The sequence below is a fragment of the Vigna unguiculata genome, chromosome 10 (assembly GCF_037176805.1).
Source record: "Vigna unguiculata cultivar grain cowpea cultivar isolate G323 ecotype 2 chromosome 10, ASM3717680v1, whole genome shotgun sequence".
Classification (NCBI taxonomy): Eukaryota; Viridiplantae; Streptophyta; class Magnoliopsida; order Fabales; family Fabaceae; genus Vigna; species Vigna unguiculata.
This window is the reverse complement of record NC_140801.1, coordinates 50,143,281-50,169,193: the sequence shown is the minus strand read 5'-3', so window position 1 is coordinate 50,169,193 and position 25,913 is coordinate 50,143,281. Positions and strand designations below refer to the sequence as shown.

Below are 25,913 nucleotides of genomic sequence, written 5' to 3'. Positions count from 1 at the left end.
TTGAAGGAAGCTCCTTGCCATGCATGTCTGCCAGCAAGTTGGATTGAGCTTCACTGTGGATTTGTCATGTTGGTCTCCTTTGTTCCTTCTTTTTTACCCATTTTAAATGGGTTTTTATGGAGAAAGGAGAGTTTTATGGACACCCTCAGTGCTGTTTTTCCACAGTATATGAAGTTGGCAAGGAGTTGATTAACTAAACGTCCTTTAGCAGATGCTAGAATAATTGGAATCTTGTACGTCACTTGGAAAGTACTTAGACTTTTCTACCAAAACCCCCTTTCCTTGTATTGCATATGTTGCTTTCTTTGACTATAATGGTATATTATGACTTAATAACTACCACTTGGTACTTCTGCTGGCTTGAAAAATTCTAAAGGGAAACTCAACTATGCTGCATAAAAGACAAGATGTAAAATCCTACACTGTTATTCACAAAGTAGCTTCAACTTCAGAAACATTTATGATGGCTATTTATAGTTCATCTGAATTCAAGGGATAGATTAGGGCTATAGAACTAGGGGCAAGCATTTTGGGTTGAATGAATCTAGTTAAGGGGGGACAAAGTTTCACTGTCCATAACCTTGTTTACAGAACAACAAAAAAGACAAAAAATGTGTAAAACGTTGGAGGGGGTTAACAAAAATTGGTGCAATTCAGCATAGACAAAAACACACTGAACTGAAGAGAAGGTTTTGGTTAAAATGATTACGATAGCTTTGTACCATGTGTGAAAGTGATTGTGAAGTGGAGATGTTTAAGGATTTATCAGGAGGCATCATGGAATGTTTGACGGAAGGTTGATTTGACAGCACATATGTATTGGATCTAGATAAGCTTAGATTTTTCCATTATATTGCTTGGCCATGCAAAGACAAGCATATCTCTTGATCCATGTTCTTTGTCATTGGAAGTTCGTACATAGGATGTGCAACACCCTAATCAATTTGATTCTAAAATAAGCAAGTTTTGTGGATCTCATTTTTAATTCAGAAAATGCTTCTATTACGAGTCCTTCACTCCGAGAGCTTTGTGAAGATAAAGTCTTTGCCATTATAATGAGTATTTTAACAAGTAAGCAAAGTTGGCCAACGAAATCCTTACACACTGTGTTCACTATCAAAAATTGCTTCTTATAGTCATTCTTCCTTTGCTGTATAATTTAGTGGGTTTTTCAAAAAATAAATGGTTTTTCTTATGTTTATTATAAACAAAAAAAAATTATAGATTTCAACTCTTAGAAAATACAAAGAAATGTCATAATAAAGAAGGGAAACTGTAAAGAAAAAGGAAACTAAAGGAGAAGCGCAATTTCTGAGAGATGGCAAACAAGGTTCTGTCAATTCTGGCTCATTATTTGCACCTTCGAGTTCAATGGCTTCTTTCACATTCGGTTTCTCTTTATAATAATTTTTTTCTTGAGGTAGAAATTATGGATACATTTTCACTTCAACCAAGTCTTTCTAACATACATGGTATGGTCAGAAATGAACCCTTTACAACATATATATATATATATATATATATATATATATATATATATATATATATATATATATATATATATATATATATATATATATATATATAACGATTAAGTTATTTGTAGTGTAGCTTTAAGAGAACAACTTTTCATCTTCACTCATTTTCATATTCTTAAAACAGTTTTGTTAAGTAGTTAGCCTGAAATTCCAAGAATGAACGTTAAAAGCGACAAGTATCTCTTGTATAACTACTAAACTAAAAGAAAGTGAAAAACGAAGATAAGAAGATCAAAACCCATATTTTAGTGGTAATTGGATATAGACTACATGTATCTTTCGTTAGAAAGTATCATAGTTGAAGAAGATAAAACAATTATAGGCGACAATAAAGTTATCTATAAGCTTGTATCTCACCTAAGATGATTTGAAAAAAGTTTACCAAAAAACTGTACAGAGATTCCAACAGTTGTTTCTATTGACAACACCAATTGATTGGTAAAGGAATTAATTCATGGTTTGAAGATTTTAATGTTAGATAAATCGTAGTTAAAAAACCTATGTGCAGCGGGCGAAATAATCAAAACTTGAATTATTGTACACAAAAAAAAAAAATGCATATTTTAGTCGGTGAATGTGTATACAATTTAATTCCACGTAAGTAATGAAGTGGGATTACTGTAAGATTTAACACTTGACATCTAATACGCGTTTTCCACATAATTTTTGTTATGACAGTTTATAGCCAGTGAGTAAGTTGTATCATTCCAAGAACAGCCAACATGACACATAACTGAGGCTTATTCACAGTTATAAAATACACGTTTTGGCTGCATATAATATAATATGACACAGCAATTTCTAAGAGCTCAATATCTCGATTCCTCCTACAACATTATTTTATGACAGATAGTTAATATAGTTGAGATTCTTTGTTGCTGATTCGTAGGACAAGACAGTATTAAAAAATATACAAACGAAAATGAATATCAAAATGGAAATCAAATGACTATGCTATGTTAGCAGAGTATACTCAGCAAATAACATGAGTTCAGAAGAAATCTACACAAACAGAAACAATAGCTCAACTAACAAAACCGTTTGGTATAACTTGATGTTGCGTATGATCATAACCATGTCAGTGAATAATTTAAAGATGAGTTACAAGCTAACATAAAAGCCTCAACATATGATCAGTTAGATCATGTTGATGGCAATTACTTTCTTGAACATGTAATTGGATATACAAATTTTCACCTTAAATTAAACAAAAGTGGATGTAAAACCTGAGTGGTATCGCTCTGATATGAATTTGATTCTTATTTGTCAATCCAATCCTTGAACAGCAACATCATGTAAAGAGGAACATTCACTGCTGCAATGACAGTGAACATCCGCAGGGTACGTATCAACCTCTGGATTATAACTTTTGTCCTTGATTTGCCTGCTCTGGGAGGTATTCTTCCAATAGGATCAAGAGCAATTCCTGAAGCCATATCCACATTTACAGAGTGTTCTCCTTCCTGAGCAGTAGTTTTTCTAGCTGCTGCCCGCATCACAACATTACCCCTGATAGCAGATAAAAGAAAAAACAAAAGGAAGAGAGTAATGTTATGTCTTATGACTCACAGTAAGTCAAATATAATACTTGTACAGGATTGAAATGCCACACATATGGCAACCAAAGTTTACCTTTCTCCCAAGCTTCGGTCGTTTGAATTTACAGTAGATGGATTCAAGGGTTTCTTTACAAGATGCATTGATCCTTCTGCATCCCACATCATCTCATATTCATAGTTAGCATCCTCATCCTTGTCTTTCGTTTCGCTTCTAGAAAAGATGCTAAAGATTAGTCGTTTACAATAGCCAAATAAGCCCCAACACTGATGCCAAAAACTTGTGCCACTTGTTGGCCAAAAGAGGGTGGCAAGAAGGGTCAGGATAAATAGCACAATATACCTGACATTTATAGCAAGATAAAACTCATCAAAAAAGAGATGACCCAAAAGATCGGGTGAAAATTGTACACAGTTCAGTTTGAACATACCATATGTAAATGTGTAATTGAGCTGGAAGGAAACATAGATGAGTCAACAAAGCATCTCTTGGAATGGAAGCATTTGGAAGAGTTGAGTTATCAACTGATAACAGCATGAATGAAGGATACAAGTTTCCTTGTTGCCAACTTATAGTACCTAGAGTGTGCTGCATACTCCTGTCAGTTAAATTTGTCCAAACACTCAAGGACGCAGTTTCAACAAGATAGGGTTTTTACCTCTTCTACAGGCCCAGATTTAGATTGATGAGTGATGGTACACTGATCGTGATCATGACCGGACAAGATAAGCTTCTGTCAAAAACAAAACTGTTAAATCAGAGAGCAGTTACCCTCACTAAAGTTTCAGCTCCCAACTTCCCTATATTGAGTCGTCCTCCACTTCTCAGTCATCCCGATAGAGAAAATGAAAAAATGACCCGGGTATTTTTTTCAGTACAGAACAAGGACTCATAAATTGAAAGGCATATATTGAACAACAAATAATCGGTAAATCCACCATGAACTCTTTTTCCCCATAACCATATTAAGGTAGGAATAGCAATGCAACATTCCAAAAAGAGAGATGACTCACAGGTTTGATTGTATCTAGCAAGAACTGTGAAGACTTCTCAGAAACATAATTTTGATACCTGGATAAAATAAAATTTAAATAAAACATAAGCGACTATGAGCTACCTGCACACGATTCATGAAGTTTTCATGGTTTGAAAGATGAGTAACTTACGATATCTCATTAGTATTACCATTTACAGCATAATTTATCCTCTGAAATATAAGAAAAAATTGTTAAAAAAGAATGGCAGGTAAGAAAACATTCCGATTTGGGACAGAACTCACTGCACCATATTATTCCAATGACCAATACCATACCACATTCAATGTGCCTGATATAAATTTGTTTCAAGAAGCTAAAATAAACTTTACCTGATTGATAACTGGGGAACTCCGATAAGGACCACAGTAAGTATCATCAAGTCGATACAATGGAATATGTGTTAACAAAACTCTTGGATGAACCACATTACCTAGTAAAGTTCAAAAGAAACAAGCATTACAATAAGACAATTGACCCAACCTAACAATGAAATATATACTCAAAGGCCAGTTCATACCAGCAGAGATATTCTTCACAAAATCCCAAGTTTGAGAAGTCAAATGATTTTGTGGGTGTCCTGTAGAAAACATAATTAGTTCAGCATTTTCAGCTTTATCAAAATTTTCCAAACAGTGACATGTATAAATAGAATATGATTTAAATTTACCACATTTCAATTACATAAATTTTTAGATATTTAGATAGTTGAACTATAATTGCTTTTTTAAGATCAAAAAAATGTCAAAGAATGAAACATAGTTCATAAACAAAGCCTTGTCCAAATGGACAAATGTTCATAGTTAAAAGTTGCATGTGAAACATAATAAACGGCACAACGCAGCAAACAGATACAAAAACATCTATTCCAGCACATACAGCTGTGAGAAGAGGGTTTGAGCAAATGACAAAACTCGAGTCTCAGATAAACCAGGATTACATATTGCACTGAAATGATACGAGTGTGATGACTTGATACCATAAACTAAGAGTTCTGGTAATTACAACATTGCTACGTAAGAAACATGACAGCTGAAATACATAAGGCAAATCTAGCTTACCATCCACAGTTTGACCATCAATGGCAACAAAATCTACTTTTCCAACAGTAAATCTGTAGTTCCTTGTCCCAAATGCTTCCTCATAGCGTTGGATAACCTATGCTCATGGAGCAAGGAAGGAACCAATAGAGAGAACACAATTAATGGAAAGTGCAAAACCAGACCAAATATTAGATTGTAAATTATGTAAAATTAAAGGGAAAAACTTATTTGAAAAACCACTTAATAAAACGTTTTGAACATTTAAGATGTGGTTCAAAGCTCCTATTTATGAATCACAATGAACAAAATAGATATCCGACATTATTGCCAAATGTCATTTTACAGTCATCAAGATCAATTATCGGTCAATTTCAATGAATTTTTGTGTCATTCACAACCAACACAAGATGAAGGCATTTCATTGTTAACATTCATCTTCTAAGAATATCAATAATGCATAAATGTCAAGGAGATTAGTTTATACAAAATCTCATATCACTCAACACAATATGCTGTCATCAATAATCCAAATTTTAAAATAGGAAATGATTATATTGACTTCCTGAACTTTACTCCATTTTGACACGTTGAACTTGTTTTCATTGCAACTACTTCTTAAATTTCTTGTATCAATACAATTGAGTAATAGACCCTTCAGTTAACCTTCCATTAACTCACTAATGGACAACTCATCCCAATGCTTCATTGAGATTATATCTTGTCAAAACCATGCTGCTCATTATGTATTTTAGGAAGCTTTTTATTTTATCCTTGCTGTAATTTTATTTTTTATTAAATGTGTATCTTCCAATAAAACTAGGATTGCGTATTTAAAAACAATCCCATATTGCAGGGATTTGCTTCCTTAGATTTAGCTCTCTATATTTCCTAAAATAACCATGAGGCTCATGTATTAATAGGACCAATGACCTCATTATTGAAATACAGAAGAAATATATCATTCTTTCTAAATGGGATATGGTATTAGGGCCTATCCCAGCGAGGTTTGTTTGGCCTATTGTGTTACGTGCTCTCAAGTTGTTATTGGACTACCTATAAATATCTAATTCAACGCACGAGATATACATGGCTTGACATAAGAGGTGTGCGTTGGAACATCGATTAGTGAGAAGGACAACCCTCATCTTACAAGCTAGTTTTGTGATAATGAGTTATACTTAAACTTATTTCTTAACATGGTATCAAAACTCCTGATCTTTGGGAGTCTCTAATGGTGTCTATCAACCCTAAAACGCACCCTTCATTGCTTCAACCCCTTGAACATATTGCAGCCTTTCTTAATATGAGATTATATCTAAGCAGTTCAATTACTATTATTTTAAAACATAATTTCCTGATTTTTGGCCTTCAAAGGTCTAAAAAATAACAAAAGATAAAATCAGAAAAAGAAATAAGAAAGATTTGGAATACCACATACAGGACTCATCGTGTCTTTTTCTTTCTCCTCTTTCATTCGCCCAAGATCAAGCTTCACTCTCTAAAAACCTTTCTAACAGAAAAAGTCAGGGTAAGTCCAAATGCTCGAGTCTCTTCCATGCTCCCTGCACTAATGAGAACTTGTGCACCTTTTAGTACCCTAAGGCCACACATGTCTAACTCAGCCACTGATTTGTGGATTCCTATTAAAACTACTAGGTGCGATCTAAGGGTTTTTTTTTTTCCCAATGGTATGCAGATTAGGAGCTTAGTCACATCTGAATCTTTAGGTTCTCCATACATTTTTCTATGGGTTTTGTGGCAACTCAGCCATAGCCCATTCTACTATTGATGTTGCATCTATCACATTGACAAATGAGTCCTCCCACAAAATGTGAGACAAGTAGACATGTATGACTCGGGAGAGTGGATGAAATGCCAAAGATGAAAATGAAGTCATCTAGTCTTCAAAGTCTTTCTTGTTAATTTTGTAGACTTAAAAACATGATAATTTAGTAGTAGAAAAACTGAAAGGATAACATTTAATCTCGAAGAAGGATCAAGATGAGTAGTTCATTAGTGACTCAAAAGGGTCCATTGCATTAATACAAGAAGTTTAAGTAGTAATTAGAAAGAATATAATGTTCACGGTGTCTATTTTCAGAATGACCTGAGTTTGAGGGTTCTATGTATTCTTTTCCCTTTTAATATCCACACTCAACAACACTTAGGCACAATAAATGTAATTTCACATCCTCGAGGTCTTAAGATCATTGTAACCATGACTACATTCTTAGACTCTTAGTCACATCTTTGGGCATTTGATTCCCTTATAATTATACATCATACAAGTCAATTCAAACAATCAACCTTAGTTATTGAACTTTGGGAATCAAAAAGTTGAGCGATAGCATGTTTAAATACCTTTGGATTTAGAGAATGAAGACTTTCATACCCAATATCATGGTTTCCAGGAATGTAGTAAACTTGCATGTCCGTGTATTTTCCTCGTGCATTCAAACCAAATATATGTTGGAAGCGGCTGAAAGATTCCTGCCATCTGTTCATCCAAAAGATTGTAAAAGCATTTCATAATAGAAAATTTGAGTGAACATGCTGAACAGTCATTCAAGATATTGACCAGAGACTAATATCCATAAATTTTTTGTTGGACTCAACATGGTGCTCATATGATGACTTTTTAGGATAACTTTTTTTGTATAACAAAAAGAGGAACTAGCAATGCACTTATTCTTGCTTGTTGATTATTTTGTCCCCTAACTTCTTCTTTAGCAAATGAGAAAAAAGAATCAACATCTAATCTGTAAAATGTATCATCTCTTTGGTTTTCTTGTTTTCTGAAGTGAAATGTAAAAATTGAGTTCCAAAATCACTATAGGTGGAAAAGACTGATTGAAAAAATTAAACATGACATAATGGATAAAATTAAAACTATTTTAAACTTGTGAAAAACTAAATTAAGAAATAATGTTCAGGACTTACTCTTCATCTGATAAATAAGGACCTCCATCAAAGTAATCACCTAAAAACAATATGACATCAGGTTTGAAAGGCAGGACAGATCCAAAGAACGATCTACGCATGTTTAAATCAGTGTAGAATTCTGCAAGCTCCAGTGCAAGAGATTTTGCAGGAAGGCGGAGAGAAGTTTTATCCATGAGCTGTTCAGTTTAAAAAGAAATTCAAATCAAATGATGAGAGAGATGCACGAACACAGAAACTTGAAATAAGAAGTGCATATACACTTAAACTGGCATAGGCGAAGCAGGTATATTTTTCACAGATATATGTAGTATGACCATAAAATAACAATAAAAGAAGAAAATTCACCTGTGGATCTGTAATAACAGCAACTTTTACATAATCAGCTTGGTAATTCCCGGCGTCTGTTTGAGCCTGGAAGCAAAAATCCGAAAATTAGCTCAGTTAATTATGCATTTTATTATGTTTAGCAAATCAAAGTATAATTGTAATGTAGACACAACTTTTGATACACTGTAAAAGAACCATTCATGTTGGCTTAGGCTCCCTTCATCACTATAATCTTCAGCAGCCGGGAATCATCAAATATTCAATATTTCAACAAAGAGAAAATGGTGTAGGCTCTGTCATTGAAAATAGCTTCTACTCTCTCATTTAATCACAAATGACATAGATGTTTTTAACTTCTACAATAGCTACCTTAAGAGTCATACTAGCAATGAAATAGGTTCACAGTGTAAAACATTGTACATTAACAATGTACACAAATTAAACTCTTCAACAAAACCCAATAAATAATATCCAACAAAACTAGTAAAAATTTACAGATCCAGTACATACACTGCCCACATTCCATGGTGGAACCACTACTAGTAAAAAAACACTAACAACCTTCATATACCAGACTACCTTCAATTTCAAGATTAAATAAAACCATAACTACTATTTTGTTTAAGATAGAGCTTCAGTGTTCATGAACTCCCTAGCTCATAAACCAAACATGAGATTTCTACTGGTTTTGGTTGTGAAGTATAGAGAATGTAAAATATTGAGTGTGACCCAGAAATGAAAAAGGTGAAAAAATGAAGACTTTTTAGCTACCGTTGACGAAGAAGAGTTCCGGAGAAGATGGGGCCACGAACAGGTGAAGAGGGACGGAACCCAATAAGCGAACATCTCACCATAGAGAAGGGTTAGTGCCCATAAGAGGCACAACAACAGAGTTAACTCGTGCTGCTTCATCACCAATACAGATCCTCACACTCACACCAATGGAATCAAATCAAATCAAAGCATTGCTTCACTCATCTGCACTCTATTGAATTACATTACCTATCTCGGATCCTTCAAATTTATTTTATTTTTTTTCTCTGTTTTGTCAAACTGGTTGGCCCTTCAACGAAAATTAAACTATACGCCTTGTTAATGAAAAAAATAAAACAGAAAGAGAAAAAAAAATAGAGAAAGTCGTAAGAATCAACATTTTTTAAAAAATCTTATATAATGTATTGGATGTAAAATATCTACAATTATAAATGTATCAAATTAAGATAAATGTAAAAATCAACCAAATTATTATATTTAGTAGTTTATTTATTTGATACTAGTATAAAATTATTTTATTTTTAATAATTTTTAAGATTAAAAAAAAGGGTAAGTCTCCTATAAATATTTTATTTTAATCAACAAAGAAACACGCGTAAAATATATTTTTTTATTAATCTTTTGTCTCTTTCTCTTCTTGTTTTTGTTGTACCTAACAATATACTAACAATATATTTTTCATAAACAATGTTTACTTGTTTCTTTTTACTTATTTTTTAAAACCTTTGGACCAATGTGAAAAATGATTTCATTCAGAATAAAAGACATGTTAATTTAAGGTAGTGGTAAGCATATAATACATTCCAATTTTTGAAGAAAAATAGTTTGAAAACGTTATGAAATAATATTTAAGTTTATATACTTAGGAGCCTTCTTTGCCTTTTTGTTCTTTCTCTAGAAATTGACTAAGATATTTTTCCGTGGGATTGATTTAGATATTTTCATTATTTCATGCATTTACATTGTTTGGGCTAAAAGTTGTCTAAATATAGGACCTATTTTATCCTACATAGGCCTAGCACAAGAAAATGTGCTTCAAATCAATATTGTTAGGAATGTGGGGATGGTACTTAAACACATTCTCTAAGTCACTAATATTCTAAACAAACCTAAGTTTCGTGTAGAAGAGTTAATTTGTTAGTAAATTATTTAATTTATTTGCATAAACAGATTTCTTCAAATTTAAAGTTGAGTTAGATCATTCAAAGTTATATACAAGCAAAAAAGTTATACAACACAAACACTTCACAAGCACATTGCAGATTATTAAGCCAAAGTGTGTATCCAAGTTATTTTCTATGTATTCAAAACCAGAGGAATGATTTTTTTGAAGATTGGACGTGGTATTTCCTCTGAAGTTTTGATGCATGATTCCAAATTTGAATGTTAACTATTCAACTATTGAGATTGCAGCAAAGTATATATGTAAGTGTACCAAAATAACGAATTTATTGACATCAATCCTTGATGTTTTTCTGTTAATGATTATAAAATCAAATTCCAGTTAACCGTACTTATCAGAGGAAGCATGCTTGAGGTTGGTTTCTTGGTTTCTGTTGACATTTGAAAGATGAAATAGTGGCCAAGAAGCCACTATGATCTGCTAAAGCTATTCATTTTTCTCTTTTCTGGATATGATTTGATGCACTTAGAACAGAGGGTTATTTTATTGTTTGATTCTGCTCTTGGTGAATAAATGGTTAATTTCAAATATCATGCTTAGCCATAATGTGTTCACAGCCCCACCACTGAAAATGAAGCTCACGTTTAATGGGCTAGAGAGACTTTCTAGTTTCTACCAAGAACAACCAAAAAGACGGATATAGAGTCAACAAATAATCATGTGCAATGTACACTGATGTTACATCTCCAATAAGTGTCCAACATGTTCTTCTGTTGAGTGTGTATCACATTCCTCTAAATAATATATCAAACAGCTGATTGTGCTACTGTTGGGCCATTCATTTCTTCAGTGAGTGATTGCGTGCACTTCTGCTTTTGGTTTTAGGCCTCAGATTTTGTCATGAACCATAAAATCTCTAATTCATTCAAGGTGTCTAATAGTAAACAACTGTCAACCTGAAAATTTGCCATCTTCAGTGTACACATTCTGTAGTGTCAGTTATTTTTTAATCACAAATTGTCAAATCATGAAGTTCATACTTCCTCTTCTGGTAGAACATTGGTTTGATTGCTCAAGCACTGCTACATTTCTGGATAACAATCTGAGAGAAAATTTGATATTAGTGGCTTTCTGTCCTATTGTCATATATGATCACACAGGTGTGTGCACTAAACCAAGACCACTGATGTGTATAGTTCAACACAGAAGGGACGTGAAGGCAAAGGGTCATAAATAAACTGTTACTTGTTACTTGTTATAGTTATCCATTTCATTGCTGATTTACAGAACAAAAAGTATAACGCATGATGTGTAAGCTGAGGTTCTTCCATTTATCTTTGATGGCAAAATGACAAATTCCTTTGTGGCATTTCTTTAGTAACAGAAGTAAACTGTCTTGTGAATTTGGCTTCAATTTCAGATGTCAGTTATCATGTTTCAGTAAGTTGGAGATCTCACACTGACCACCGACTAGAGATAAGACAAATCTAGAATATATGAATACAAACATTTTCTTACAAATCGAAGGTTGATCTATGCTTAAAATTCACTTTTTAATATGGTTTGGATCATAGTCTATCCTAATGAGATTTGTTATTTGTTAAACCTATCGTATCAGCTGTTAACTCACTTGTTAATGTCTAGTTCAATTGTTTTAGAACAAGATGAAATAAACATTTTCTTGTGCTGGATGGTGTGAGATATAATTGAAAAAATATCATCTTTTTTTTTTCTTTTAAACTAAAACCTTGCATGTCAACTTCTAAAAGAAAGGAGCGGTAATCAATAATATGAACAATAAAAATAAAAATCAGTAAGTTTATAGGACTACAATAATAAGATTGAGATGTAAAACAAGAATATACAACATAGGTTTGCATTGTTTTAGGATTCTGCATTGATCATCAGAAAGATTTATTAGATGTCAAAAGTTCCAGCTTCCAAGAATAGAAAGTTCTCCAGCTCAAAATGGATGATCACATAATACAATTCACAAAATCTTTCTAGCAATAATGTTCTCAAGGGAGGAATCAACATTTACAGTGGTCAAATGATAATCTGTAACTATAGAAAGGCAAAAGAAAGAATTTGCACAAGTATACAATGTTGTCAAGATTTGTTGAGGGACAAACAAACATTTCCCTCAAGTCTTTATTTCTGTGTTGGCTGGTTCTCTGATGCAACATTCTTCAGCCATTCAACAACTTCTCTGATGCTTGGTCTCTTGAAAGGATTGTGGCTGACACACATGCAAGCCACATCCAGCACCTTCAGCATCTCTCCTTCAAACCCTTTCCCTCTCAGAAGAGGATCAAAAACTTGATCTTGTTTTGCTTCAATTCTCATTTGTTGAACCCAGCCAACCAACTCCCTTGTCATTTTTGGCTTGCATACATCTACAGGCCTCCTTCCAGTTAGAAGCTCGAGCATCACAACCCCAAAGCTGTACACATCTCCTCTCAGAGTAGCCACCCATGCTTGTCCATACTCAGGGGGAATGTAGCCTAATGTACCAACAAGTTCAGTGGTAACATGAGTTTGATATGGAAGAATCAATCTTGACAAACCAAAATCAGCAACATGTGCCTCAAAATTTTCATTAAGGAGTATGTTGCTTGACTTTATGTCGCGATGCACTATGTGTGGTTCACATATCTGATGCAAATAAGCCAAGCCACAGCTTGCACCTTGTGCAATCTTCAACCGAGTTGGCCAATCAAGTTCAGAAGCACCATCAGGCCTTTCATGTAACCAGTAATCAAGGCTTCCGTTTTCCATGTATGTATACATCAGAAGTCGGAACCCCTCATGCACACAATAGCCTTTTAATGTCACCAGATTCTCATGCTGTGCTGTTGACAAAGCCTCTACTTCTGCTTTGAATTCCCTTTCCATGAGGCCTAAGTCTCCTGAAAGTTTCTTGATGGCAAGTGTGGTTCCATTTGGTAGTGTTGCTTTATAAACCAAACCAAAGCCTCCACATCCTATGATGTTTGCCTGACTGAAATTCTCAGTGGCTTTTAGGATGTCAAATATGGTAAGGTCTTTAGTTTCATTGTTCTTGTTGGAAAACAATACCACTAGGCTAGCCTCCTTGTCAACTTCTGGGTGAATTCCATTGTTGGAGTAGGCAGAAATTGATTCCATTTCAATCTTGTCTAGCTCTCCACCTGGATTAACTCTTCTCTTGGACAGTATCCACAGAGTCAACACTGTTATCAAGGAACCAAAGCCAAAACTGACAGTAATGACAAGTGCAATCATTACTCTTTTGTTTGTGCTGCGACTAGCTGCAGTAGTATTAGTAGTAGTATTTTGTTGAGAACAAGAACGCTGAATGACTGGACCACACAATTGCGAGTTTCCTTCGAAGCTGGAATATGAGAAAGTATCAAATTGACCACCAGTTGGTATCTGTCCTTGAAGATTATTGAAGGCTACACTGAAAAAAGACAAGAAATGTAATCTTCTAAGGGAATCAGGAATTTCACCAGATAGTTGGTTTCCTGAGAGGTCTAGTTTCTCTAAGTTAGTGAGGTTTGAAAACTGAACTGGTATATCACCAGAGAAGCTGTTATTTTTCACGTCCAGCTGATGAAGGGCTTTGAGTTTTCCAATCTCAATAGGGATAGTGCCATTAAGGTGATTGTTTCCCAGATATATTGCAGGGGGTAGGGCTGAAAGCTGATTATATTGCAGTAGTGAAACATTATTTGCATTTGCAAAGACAGGTAGCTCAAGATAAGTCCTTTCTACTTTATCATTTGCCTGTTGTGATGCCAGTGCTGGGAGTTCTGTGAGCTCTAATGGAAATACTCCTGTAAGGAGGTTAACAGACAAGTCCATGTAGAAAAGCTGAGGAAGTGTACCCAACCATGGAGGAATTGGACCACTGATTTGATTAAAGGACAGGTCCAAGGCCTCAAGCTTCTTAAGTTTCACAAGCCAACCTGGTATTTGACCTGTGAAATTACAACCACCAAATCCTAAAACCTGCAGTTTTTGAAATCCACCTGGCTCTATTATGTTCACATCTTGAGGTATCATTTCGTTGAAAAAATTCTTGGAGAGCATAAGGGTACTAAGGTTCTTGAGCCCCCTGAGTATTGTCAGAGCCCCAGTAACATTCCTCAACTTGTTAGTAGAAATTGATAGGAAAGACAAAGACTCTAGTTCAAGAATCCTGGGCGAAATCTCTCCCTCAAGCTTATTAGATGCAAACCTCACAGCTGAAAGTGACTTGCATGCATAAAGGGTTGGTGGTAAACCACCGATAAAGTAATTGTTGCCAAGGTCAAGTGTCGTAAGGCTGAGGAATCCTGAGAAGTTGAATGCAGAGAGATTTCCCTCCAAGAGATTGACCCTTAAATTCAACACCACAAGATTGACACAGTTCATCAGAGACGGGGGCATAGTACCTGTCAAATTGTTGACATGAAGGAGTAGCCGTTCTAACTTGGAGAGTTTACCAATTTCACGAGGGATGAAACCTGTGAAATGATTGGAGTATAGCTCCAAAACTGTGAGGTTGGTAAGGCCAACAATACCATCACCAATTGTTCCATTGAGTCTATTGAGGGGCAATGAGATTTCTGTGAGAGAAACAGCATCAAAAAGATCACTCGGGATAGGCCCTGACAGAAAATTGAAGCCTGCTCTAAATTTCTCAAGCTTGGAACATGCTCCAAGGCCAGGCTGAATGGCACCATCAAAATCATTGGAGGAATAATCCAGGAATCTGAGAGAGGAGGAGTTATGGTCATTAATGCAAAAGAGGGAAGTGGGAATATGACCTACGAAGCTGTTATTACTAACATTCAAAGACACCAAACTCCCTCCAGCTGCAGCAGCTGCTAAGTTCTCGAGCAAAGAATTTGGAAGTGTCCCATTGAAAAAGTTGCTGGACAAATCCAGCTCCTGGATAACAGCACCACTGTTATCACCAACAAAAGGTGGCAATTCACCGGAGAGATGATTGTAGCTGAAATCAAGAACCAGCAAGTGAGTGAGCAATGAGAAAACACGGTGGTGGAGAGTACCAGATAATCTGTTATGGGAGAGATTAAGGTGAGAGAGAGAAGAGAGGTTTGTGAGAGAGGGGGAGATGAAGCCAGTGAGGCCTCTAGAAGGTAGCAAAAGATGTGTGACTCTAAGATCCCCATCACAAGTAATGCCTTCCCAAGCACAGCAATCAAGAGAATCAGACCAATCGAGAGAAGGAAAAGGTGGAGTGGTGGATATGTTCCGAGAGAAGGCCAAGAGGGAGAGTTTATCAATCTGATTACAAGAGGAAACATGAACAACAAAGAAGGAGAAGAGGAATAAGGGAAGTATGATAGAGACCATGAAGTTGGAAACCATGTAAAGGGAAGATGAAGATGAAGATGGAGATGGTGATGACATGAGAAAAACTAAGGGAATGGAGTGTGTGAAGTGATGGTTGGTCATGAGAGAGTGGAAATGAGAAAGAGAAGGAGAAGGGGGACATAAGGGGGTGAAGAACCAATGTAAGAAGAGATAGTTGGGGTGGCATGGGAGCAAGGAAGACCATGGCCATCCATTGACAAGGGAAGCAAAATGAAGGGTGGGAGAGAGAGAGAGTGGAAGGGTGACGTTGACAACTTGGTATTTAGATATACACATAGATATAATATTTAGATTTTAATTCTCATTATCACTGTAACACATCCATAGTAAATATAATTCATCTTCTGATTTACTATCTTGTGTTCATGTTTATTCTGGAAAACTTCTACTATTGATCTTAAAGAAATTCCGGTGATATTTTTGTGAGTTAGGCTTAAATTTTATTTTTAATATAGTATTAGAGTCTGATTAGAGTCTATCTTAAAATATTCTGTTTCATTTGATATCGAACTGTTAACGGATCACTCACTAATATTTAATTTTACGGATGATATGAATATAATTCGACGTGAGAGGATGTGTAATAATAATATAAAAATAGGAGTGGATGGTTGGCATTAAAGAAATGAATAGAAAAATAGAAATGGGAGCGTTTACTTTAGGGTTGGAAGTGGAGGAAGAGTGGAAAATGTGAAAGATGATGATGAAAAACATGATTGAGAAGTAAGCCAATAACAACGTGTGAAGCAGACAGACAACAAAAGATGTACAATGGTTTCTCTTCTCTTCTCTTAGTTGCTACATATGATATGCTATGCAGACACACCAAAGAGAAGCACCTACCAGTTTCTTTCTGATGGAGGCCTTATTCTATTATTATTTTCTCTGTCTCAAATGTCTAAATATATCGGTCTTCCAAAATGGCTCTTACCATCTACAGTCAATTCCCCTGTTTGGATAGCTTAACATGTCATACTTGGTCGTTCAAGAGTGCCTTGTCTCTCTCTACCTCTGCAACTATTCAATTATTTACATGTGTTTTGTTTGTATATAAAAAAATTGGAATGTATTGTAATTTTTAAAATTGTTAAAGATGGCTTTTATTTTAAAATTATTTAAAAAAGTTGTGTTTTTTCTATAAATTAAATTATATATTTATTTTTTACTTGTATGTTTATGAAGATCCTGTAAAATATTTTAGTGAAGTATAACATACATAATTTTTATATGTATTGTTTCCTCCAAATTATATTGTACAAAATTTTTATAAAGCACATAAACAAATAAATACGAGTTTGAATTTTTTATTGATATTTTTTTGTCTATTATTTCTCTATTGAGATCTCAAAATATACTTGACTATTAATTTTTAAAAAAATTTAAATATATTAAAATTCTTTAAAGTACCAAAACAATGTATTTTTAGTGATAAGCAGAGAACGGTATAAAAAATTCAATAGAGAAACTGAACTCAGTAAATAAACAATTTAATTTAAGGATGAAATATAGATTTTGAAAATAATTTAGAAATATTTAATCCTTTTTAAAATTTGTATTTAGTAACTAACAAGTTGATTAAGCAAACTTATTACAATTTGTGATTTAAATTAATGATATTATTTCTGACATGGTTAGCACTCAGTTTGAAATACTTTTAAACTGATTTTATGGAGATCAGTTTGGTATAAATTTATATTTTAATGTTGAATATTTTAACGAGAATTGCTTAATATATTATGTACGATGCTATTAAATCACAATCAAATTTCCTACAAACTTTGTTTATATTATATTTACATGTGGGAGTAAATTTCACCTTTCAAATGTTAGTTGTGTGAAAATAAATTAACCGAAACTCATGAGATTATTAGTTTAATTATTATAAAAAAAATCATATTAGATTTTTAACCTTTTATACATAAATGATAATAAGCTTGAACGCCAAATTAAATTCAATCAAATGTATAAATAAAATAATAAATTTTAATTTATTGTTTAAATTAAGCAATTTAAACAACCACTTTATGGTATTAATTGGAATTTTGAAAACGGTAAATTTGCAGAAAATTTATCCTTCTGATGATGAAAACTACTGTTCTGAGTTTAAAATTCATTAATGTCAAGAGGTCAACCAATAAAAATAGAGGTTACAGACCCTTAAGTAATCCACTTTAAACCATTAATAGATATTTCACTTTATTTAATCCTTAATCTATAAAAATAAATTATATTTTTTATCCCAAAGAAATTATAACTCGTTCTACTATTAATAAAATTACTAATTTTCGCTTTGAATTTATAAGGATTAGTTTAGAATTTTAAAATATAATAAAATTTTAAAACATGGTCACTTCCTATAAAAAAAATAATAAGGATTAGTTTAGAATTATCATGCTAACATAACATAAGTAAAAAACAAAGCTTTGAATCAGTAAATTAATAATATTAATAACACCGATTATTTTTTAATTCATTATGGTTATACGTCACTCTTCTTGTGAAAGACAACTAACAATTTTTTTTTGAAATTGTGATAGAAAATAATTAATGTTATATAATTTCACATCTAAAAAAATATTAGTAATATAAGAAAAACAAAAACACTTTTAAAGTTAGTTTCAACAAAACACGATGATTCAGATTTTGCATCTTAAAAATACTTACTTCAAATAAGGTTATACTATAAACTTTATATTATAAACTTTGATATCTCTTACAATAATTATTCCGCACAAGACTAATTTTATTAAAAAAATTAACTTTATTTACACTCAAATTACATATAACTAACTTTTTTTATTTTATGAGATACACATTTTTTCTTTTGAGTTAATTTTAACACGTTATTTATTTTAAGACAAGAGACATGTTTGTGACAAAATAAATAAAAATATTCTTTTATAAAATTATGTTATTACTATAGTTTTGTTCATTGATTTTATTGATAATTAATGTCCAAAAAGTTTTTATATTAAAAAGCTTTATTTGCATTGATTGTTATATAGATATTTCTTATACTTATATTTATGATAGATAGATATCTACTACATTATACTCGTACAAAATTCAGTTAACATAGGTTTGAGTTTTATTTTTCATAATTTATTATCTTTTTTATAAAATTATGATACTAGTATAAACTTGGTTATTGATTTTATTGATAATTAATGTCCATAAAGCTTTGACGTCAAAATACTTTATTTGCATTAATTGTTACATAGATATTTCTTGTACCTGTTATTATTATACATAAATCTATTATATTATACTTTCACTACTATATAAATCTACTAACAATAATAGTTTTGAGTTTTTTTTTTTATAAATCTTCTATAGGTATTTTTTATGGTAAATAAATTAAATTATATAATGATTTTTTTAGTGAACAAAATTCAGTTCACGCTAAATAAATAGTTCGATTTAAATTTAACTTTTTAAAAACTTTTGTACTTGACTCAGCCAAAACATTCATTTTAATTAATTTTTTCAAAATTGAGTTCAAGAGTGTACTTAATTTTTTTATTTTATTTTTAACTTGATTATTTTTTTATTGAAATTCAGCAATAAAATATACACATTGTATTTATTATAAAAGAATTTATAAAAATTTTGCTCAATTTCTTTTCTATAAAAGTTCAATATGTTTAATTTATTTACTCAAAACTTAAAAAAATATTAATTTAAAGAAAAATGGATCAATATAAATAAAATTAAAATAATTCATTTCTATACTCCTCAATTCCAATAAACTATGTAATCAATATATCATTATGCTCTATAAAATAAATTTTAGTATAAGAAAATATTAAATAACAATATTAAAATAATTAGTAATTATATTCACTATGTTAAATATCATTTTTAAGATGTAAAAAAATATAAATATATATAATTGATTTGTAATTTTGAGTCTAAACGAGTCTTTCTCCTTCTACCTACTATTATTGATTTTAAATTAGTTTTTAATTTTATAATTTGTAAATAGTAATTTATAATTACTAATATAAATGATTAAAAAGAAAAGTAATAATTAACCTTAAACATAAGTATGTATTGATCATAAATCTAATGATCTAGAATTGTAAATTGACATAATAAAAAATTCTAGAATGTCTTATACCAAAATTTACTATTTTTTTAAATTCTTTATGAAAATTTTGTTGACTTTTATAATAATTGTCACAGATATTACATTAACAATGGTTTTTAATCATAATTTAATGTTTTTAATACTAACAATATAGACATCAATCCTAACAATATATCAACTTAAAACAGTATATGAAACATCTATAGTCAATTTTAAAAAATTTAGAAGATGCATTAAGTGATTGCAATCTTAGGTTAAAAGCCAAGAGGGTTTTTCAAGAGTTCTAAAGAATTTTTAAGGATAAAAAATGAAAGTGACTTAAATTGATAGTCATAGCTCCATATTTATCAATCATTATAATAGTTGAAATGATAAATTTGTGGACGGTTGATAATATTTGGAAATGACTAACCAAGCAACCTTTCGATAATTATAATAATAATTATTATTATTTGTTTCTTTTGGTCTGTTTACATAACAACCACTTCTTTAACTACCACCAAAATTATGCATATAAGAAAACTTAGACTTTGACATATACAATATAATACTCTAATTTAACCACAATGTATAATACATGAGAATGTGAGGAAAAAAAAAAAGGAGACAATAATAGAATTAGTAGGATAAGCCAAGTAGTGAGAAGTATAAGTTGTTGCATGACTCTTGAAATTTAAACTTTGTTAGCATTGTATACAAAAAGTTTTAAAAAAGTGAGAAAAATAATATAATATTCTGTTTTAAATTAATAAATTACTCCATAAATATATTTTAAGATGATTTTAATTACAACTTATAGATCGGTAGTATACTTAATCTCATAAAAATATATTAATAAGTTAACATATGTATTATATATATATATATATATATATATATATATTTTGTCACATTTCTATTCTCAATTTTACTCTTTAATAAACAATGTTTTTTAAATTAAAATAATTATTTTATTAACTTTATCTTTCAAGTAACCATTTTGTTAAATTTAACTTTTTATTCAAGTTAATGTTTTAAATTAAAATAAGTACTTTTAATTAAAAAATTATCTAATAAATAACCAAAAAATATTTCTAATAAAATTTAAAAGGTTATTTAAATTTATTTTTAAAATTAAAAAAGTGAACACACGAGTTTTCACTCATATTATATCAACATAATTTATTTTTTGCGTTCACAATTTTTTAATTTTACCCTTTAGTAATTGTATTCTTAAATTTAAATAATTATTATCATATAAAAATATATTTATTAATTTTATCTTTTTGATAACTAATTTTTTAAATTTAAATATTTACTTATAATAAAAAGTTATTTATATAATAAAAACAATTATGTAATTTTTTTATTTTTATAATTATTTTATTTAAATTAAAGTATTTTGTAAACACACTTTAACACTTACCATTTTTTTTCTCGTTTAAACTTTTTCTTCTAATTTTAACTACTTTATAGAGAACATTTTTAGATATATGGTACATCTAGTATCTAAATGGAATTAATCTCACATTCAATGGGTATATTTGTATTTGAGATACCTTTTCAATAGAAAATTGTCCCTTTCTTTCACAGTATTTGACTTTAATTTTTTTCCATTGAATATTGATAAAAAAAAGTCCTATTTGTTTTATTTTTCTTTCTAGCAATCAATTTGACCTTTTATAAGGTAAGAAATATCATGACATGAAAAATCAAACATAGTGTAATACTTTGAATAATGGTTAAGTAATGATGCAAGTCATATTTTTTTCAAGGACACGCAATTGTCTTGTTTAATTTAATGTAGCAAAGTTTAGTGAGCGAAAAAGATAGAGATTAATTTAACAAATGATAGTGTAAAACTATTAAAAAAAATTATATTTCCTAATAATTTTGTTTTGAAATTTTTTCATAGAAAATACTTACAAATTTTGTTGTGAAAAAAAATTGTAAAATATTGTTACCAATTTTTTTACAAAATATTTTATATAAAATACTTTTCGCAACAAATTTTGTAAGAAATATTTACAAATTTTATAATTTTGTAAAAAATATTACCTACGAAAAATTACCTGTCAATTAAAATTTAAAAAAAAATGACAGAAAAAAATATTTTTTTTGTAAATTTTTTAACAAATTTACAAAAAAAAAGCTCATCTAATACAACAAATTTATAGTACTGTAATAGACTTAAATCATAACAAACATAAAAGTTGAAAGTGTTAATTAAAACCATTAGCGATCCTATTGTTGAATAAGGTGAAAGCTTCAATAAACAGAAATTAAAGTACAATTGAACTTTTAAATTTTAGAACGAAGATAAAACTTTTCGTAAAAAAAAAACAAAAAGAAAAAGTGTTGACATTAACACATTGGACAAAACAATATTACTATTTGTTTTGCTTTTCCTTTAAGAGAAAAAATAAAATAAACATATACCTGTTGACATTCTTTTTATTTTTCTAAAAACAAGTACGACTTTTAAATAAAATTAGCATTCAACACTGGAATATCCAACGTATATGCAAATACTTCAAATTATTTATTCATCATATGTATATAAATATTAGGTTTGAAAAGGATTATAATATATATTATATAAAATGACGTTGACTTTATTAGGGCATTTTACAAGGATAGTGGGGGAGGAAATTGACCTGTACCAGATAGAGAGCAACATGTTAATATAAAATCGAAGCAAAGTGTTTTCATTAAGTACAAATATTTTAAAATTTCTAATTATAATTTTAAGGTTTAAGGTTTAATATGAAAGAAATATCTTTATTTACGTTCAGATTTTACATATGAAAATGTGGATAGTTACTAATTTGTTATTATATACGAAAAAAGGTCGTATGTAATGACATTTTATATATGGATACAAATTCGTATACAAAATTCATATGTAAATTAAAATTATTTATGAATTTTAATGTGTATGTAATTATCTGTAGATAATTTTTACTTTTTTTTAGTGAAAAGTTGCAGGGAACCAAATTATGAAATAATTTATACATTTTTATATCTAATAGCCCACTATTCTCCTTATTGTTTATATTGTATCTCTTCGGTAAATATTATTAAAAGACATATTAGAACCTAAATTGTCAAATTGTATATTCCACTTTTATTTTGCTAAAAAAATTATATTAAAGAGAAAAATATCCTTCACAACCACTCTCGTGATCCTTTAGACAATCCCATATATAATACTGAATATGTTACTATAAAAAGAAGTATTATGGGTTAAGTAAAGAAAAATAAACACGTTGGAAATATTTCTCTCTCAACACTTTTAATAATAAATAAATAATTCTGTTTATACAAACAAAAATTATTTTATACATAAATTAAAAATAATAGTTTAGAAAAAGTATATATATTTTTTTTGTTATAAATTAATCGAGGTATACTTAAATTAATTTAATTTTATAAAAAAGACTAATTTTTTAAGTATTTATAACATAAAGTCTATTTCTTCCTCACGTGTGGTCAAAATTCAGAAACTCATTCTGAAGGTCAAATCAAAAGGCTAAAATTACTTTCAATTATTCTAGACATCTTTTTCAAATATAACACTTATTTAGTGTCAATAGTCAATATTTAACAAAACACTCTCACATTAAATAAATAAATAAATAACATCCTTCAATATGTTTTTATATTGAGTGTTTTCTAGAATGGCGTCTACATTTAATATTTACGCTAATTCTAACAAAGAATTAGCCCAACTGAATTTCTTATCTAAGGGCTAACATGGATGCTTTTAAATTTCATTAATGAATAAAAAAAATACGAATATATATTAAATATATTTGATGTTATAATCTGTATATTATTTGACAGAACCATAGACACAAGTCACTATTAAAAAAAAATTCAATTCATACTTTTTGTTAATTTTGTTTTGAAAATTTTTTCGTAAAAAATATTTATAAATTTTGTTGTAAAAAAAACTATAAGAAATTACTACCAATTTTCTTGCAAAATATTATATATAAAACACTTTTCATAATAAATTTTGTAGAAAATATTTGTAAATTTTATAATTTTATAAAAAATATTACCCACAAAAAAATATACCTGTCAATTAAAATTCTTAGACAAAATGATAGAAAAAAATCTTTTCTTACAAATTTTTTAACAAATTTATAATAAAAATTTTATATAATATGGGAATTTTTAAAAGTGAATATATATAAAATAAATTAAAAAAATATGGAAATGAAAAAAATTTAAACAATGAATGTATTTTAGTTTTACATGATAAATTATGGATTTTTTTTGTACATTACGTGAGATTTATTTATTACTACTTAAAGAAATTGAATAAATACTTTTCCAGAACAATAAATATAATCTTTTAATGAACATGGATCTGGATAGTTCGCTGAACAAAAAATCCAATTTAAACGTATGAAAAGATGAACTTAAGCTTAATTTATTTTTAAGTTTAATTTATTTTTATAAAACTAGTTTATAAAATAAAGATTCTCTGAATCTATCCAGAATCTCCAACGAGATGTAAGAGAACAATAAGTTGATTTCTACGTCTTTTGTTGTAAGGAAGACCCGAAAAACTATTTTTCACGAATTGAATGGAAACTTTTTCATGGTTTTCATTCCACAGCAACTTTTCTTGAACTTATATCTTATCTTATATCTTATGCATTGACTTTTTATTCCATAAGTAAAAGGAACATTTACTAAAAAAATTAAAAAGTTATTCAGATTATACTCTCAAAAAAAGAGTACATGAGAAATTCTAACACTCAAAATCAACATTATAGATGCAGAGTTAGGTTTAATAGAAGATAGAATTCGATATTTTCTTTTCCAGATTGTGTAGTAAAAGATTAATTTTATGCATGAAAAATTCCAAAAAAAAAAAAGAGACAGTAAATACAAATATAAAAGGTTAACATGTAATAACTTTATCTAAGGATTAGTGTATAATTAAGAACATAGGCAAAATCCTTAAAAAAATACATAAATTTATAATTAAGGAAGCTGAAAGATCACATGCACACAAACGAGGATGACCACAATGTTCCAGAAATGTATGTTTCAGACTTTCAAATTAAGTGGGCGCATATGGGACAACATGGTCAGCGTAAGTGTGTTAAAATATTTATTTACAAAATATTTTATTAAAAATACGTGAAGATTAGTTATACAGAAGTGTATTTTTATGCTAGATTTTTTAATGATTGATTCATTTACTAAAAGAGGAATATATTATATAAAAACAATTTGGTAAGCAACATGTGTAAAAAATATTTAGGTCTATCTTCTTTACATTATATAATAAACATGGTAAACTACATTGCCAACTTCAAATTCTTCCAAAACTGAAAATTTGTTTCTTGACATAACAAATTATGAACCTATAATAATATATACAACAACACATTAATGAAAAAAAAAAGATATGATGAATCAAATTTAGCCAAACAAAAATATAAAGACACGGATTATTTATATTCCTTGATATGTGTAAAATAAAAGAAAGAAAGTAGTAGTAGTTTAAAACAAATTGAGAGTTTTTTTTTTTTTGTGTTTGTTTTTTATGTGGCATGGATGAGTTCTTATTTTTCTATAAGGCTTTTTCTTTCTACAACCTCAGAGTTTCTAAATGCAGCTCCATAATTTTTCAATATGTTTTATAAAAGTAACTTTTGAATCACCTATTCTAGAAATCTTTTGGAATAAGTTTTCTGAAATTTTCAGAAATTTTTTCTTGAATATAATTTTCAGAACAAAACTCCCGGAACAAACTTGTATGAAATGCATTTCAGAATAAATTTTCTAAAATTTGTGTAATACTTTCTAGAAATTAGTTTTTTGAGACGAGAAACAGAAAATGTATTTCGGAATGAACCTTTTAAAACGATTTTTTTTTTTGTTTTTTTTTTCCGAAACAAGCTCTCTTTTCTTCTTAGAAGCGATGATAATGTGCAGTGAGAAAAGATATTTTAATCTTCTTTCGTTAGTGAGACGTGCAATTAGTAATAATGGGGTGGTGGAAGAAAATGTTCTCTATAACTTTGGGCTAAAACTTGTGGAAAGCCCACTAGAGAGAACTTGGGCAACTCTCTAGTGAGCCCACTTCCTTCTCTTTGCGCCACAACGTGAAGG

General features: G+C 30.1%; 2 protein-coding genes across 2 annotated transcripts; both read right to left on the bottom strand.

Moving 5' to 3' along the window:
- Window positions 1–2,558: 2,558 nt before the first annotated feature.
- Window positions 2,559–9,516, bottom strand: LOC114167575 (Calcineurin-like metallo-phosphoesterase superfamily protein). Its single transcript, XM_028052677.2, has 13 exons — window positions 9,214–9,516; window positions 8,461–8,526; window positions 8,113–8,291; window positions 7,534–7,669; window positions 5,191–5,287; window positions 4,650–4,709; window positions 4,462–4,562; window positions 4,262–4,302; window positions 4,109–4,166; window positions 3,754–3,828; window positions 3,526–3,683; window positions 3,171–3,437; window positions 2,559–3,047 (listed from the first exon to the last, which is right to left on the bottom strand). The coding sequence occupies exons 1-13, from the start codon at window positions 9,352–9,354 to the stop codon at window positions 2,798–2,800; spliced, it is 1,629 nt and encodes a 542-aa protein (XP_027908478.1). The 5' UTR covers window positions 9,355–9,516; the 3' UTR covers window positions 2,559–2,797.
- A 2,720-nt stretch (window positions 9,517–12,236) lies between these two features.
- On the bottom strand, window positions 12,237–15,949 carry LOC114166857 (tyrosine-sulfated glycopeptide receptor 1-like). Its single transcript, XM_028051728.2, has one exon. It carries the CDS (start codon window positions 15,785–15,787, stop codon window positions 12,491–12,493), a length of 3,297 nt encoding a protein of 1,098 aa, XP_027907529.1. The 5' UTR covers window positions 15,788–15,949; the 3' UTR covers window positions 12,237–12,490.
- Between the last annotated feature and the right edge of the window lie 9,964 nt (window positions 15,950–25,913).

Bases quoted from the DNA above. Each gene is read 5' to 3' on its own strand.
- LOC114167575 (XM_028052677.2), bottom strand. From the start codon at position 9,354: ATGAAGCAGCACGAGTTAACTCTGTTGTTGTGCCTCTTATGGGCACTA. The intron at 8,527-9,213 runs GTAGCTAAAAAG...TTTTGCTTCCAG, and splicing joins GGAACTCTTCTTCGTCAACG to GCTCAAACAGACGCCGGGAA. The intron at 4,303-4,461 runs GTAAAGTTTATT...CTTATATTTCAG, and splicing joins GTTCCCCAGTTATCAATCAG to AGGATAAATTATGCTGTAAA.
- LOC114166857 (XM_028051728.2), bottom strand. From the start codon at position 15,787: ATGACCAACCATCACTTCACACACTCCATTCCCTTAGTTTTTCTCATG.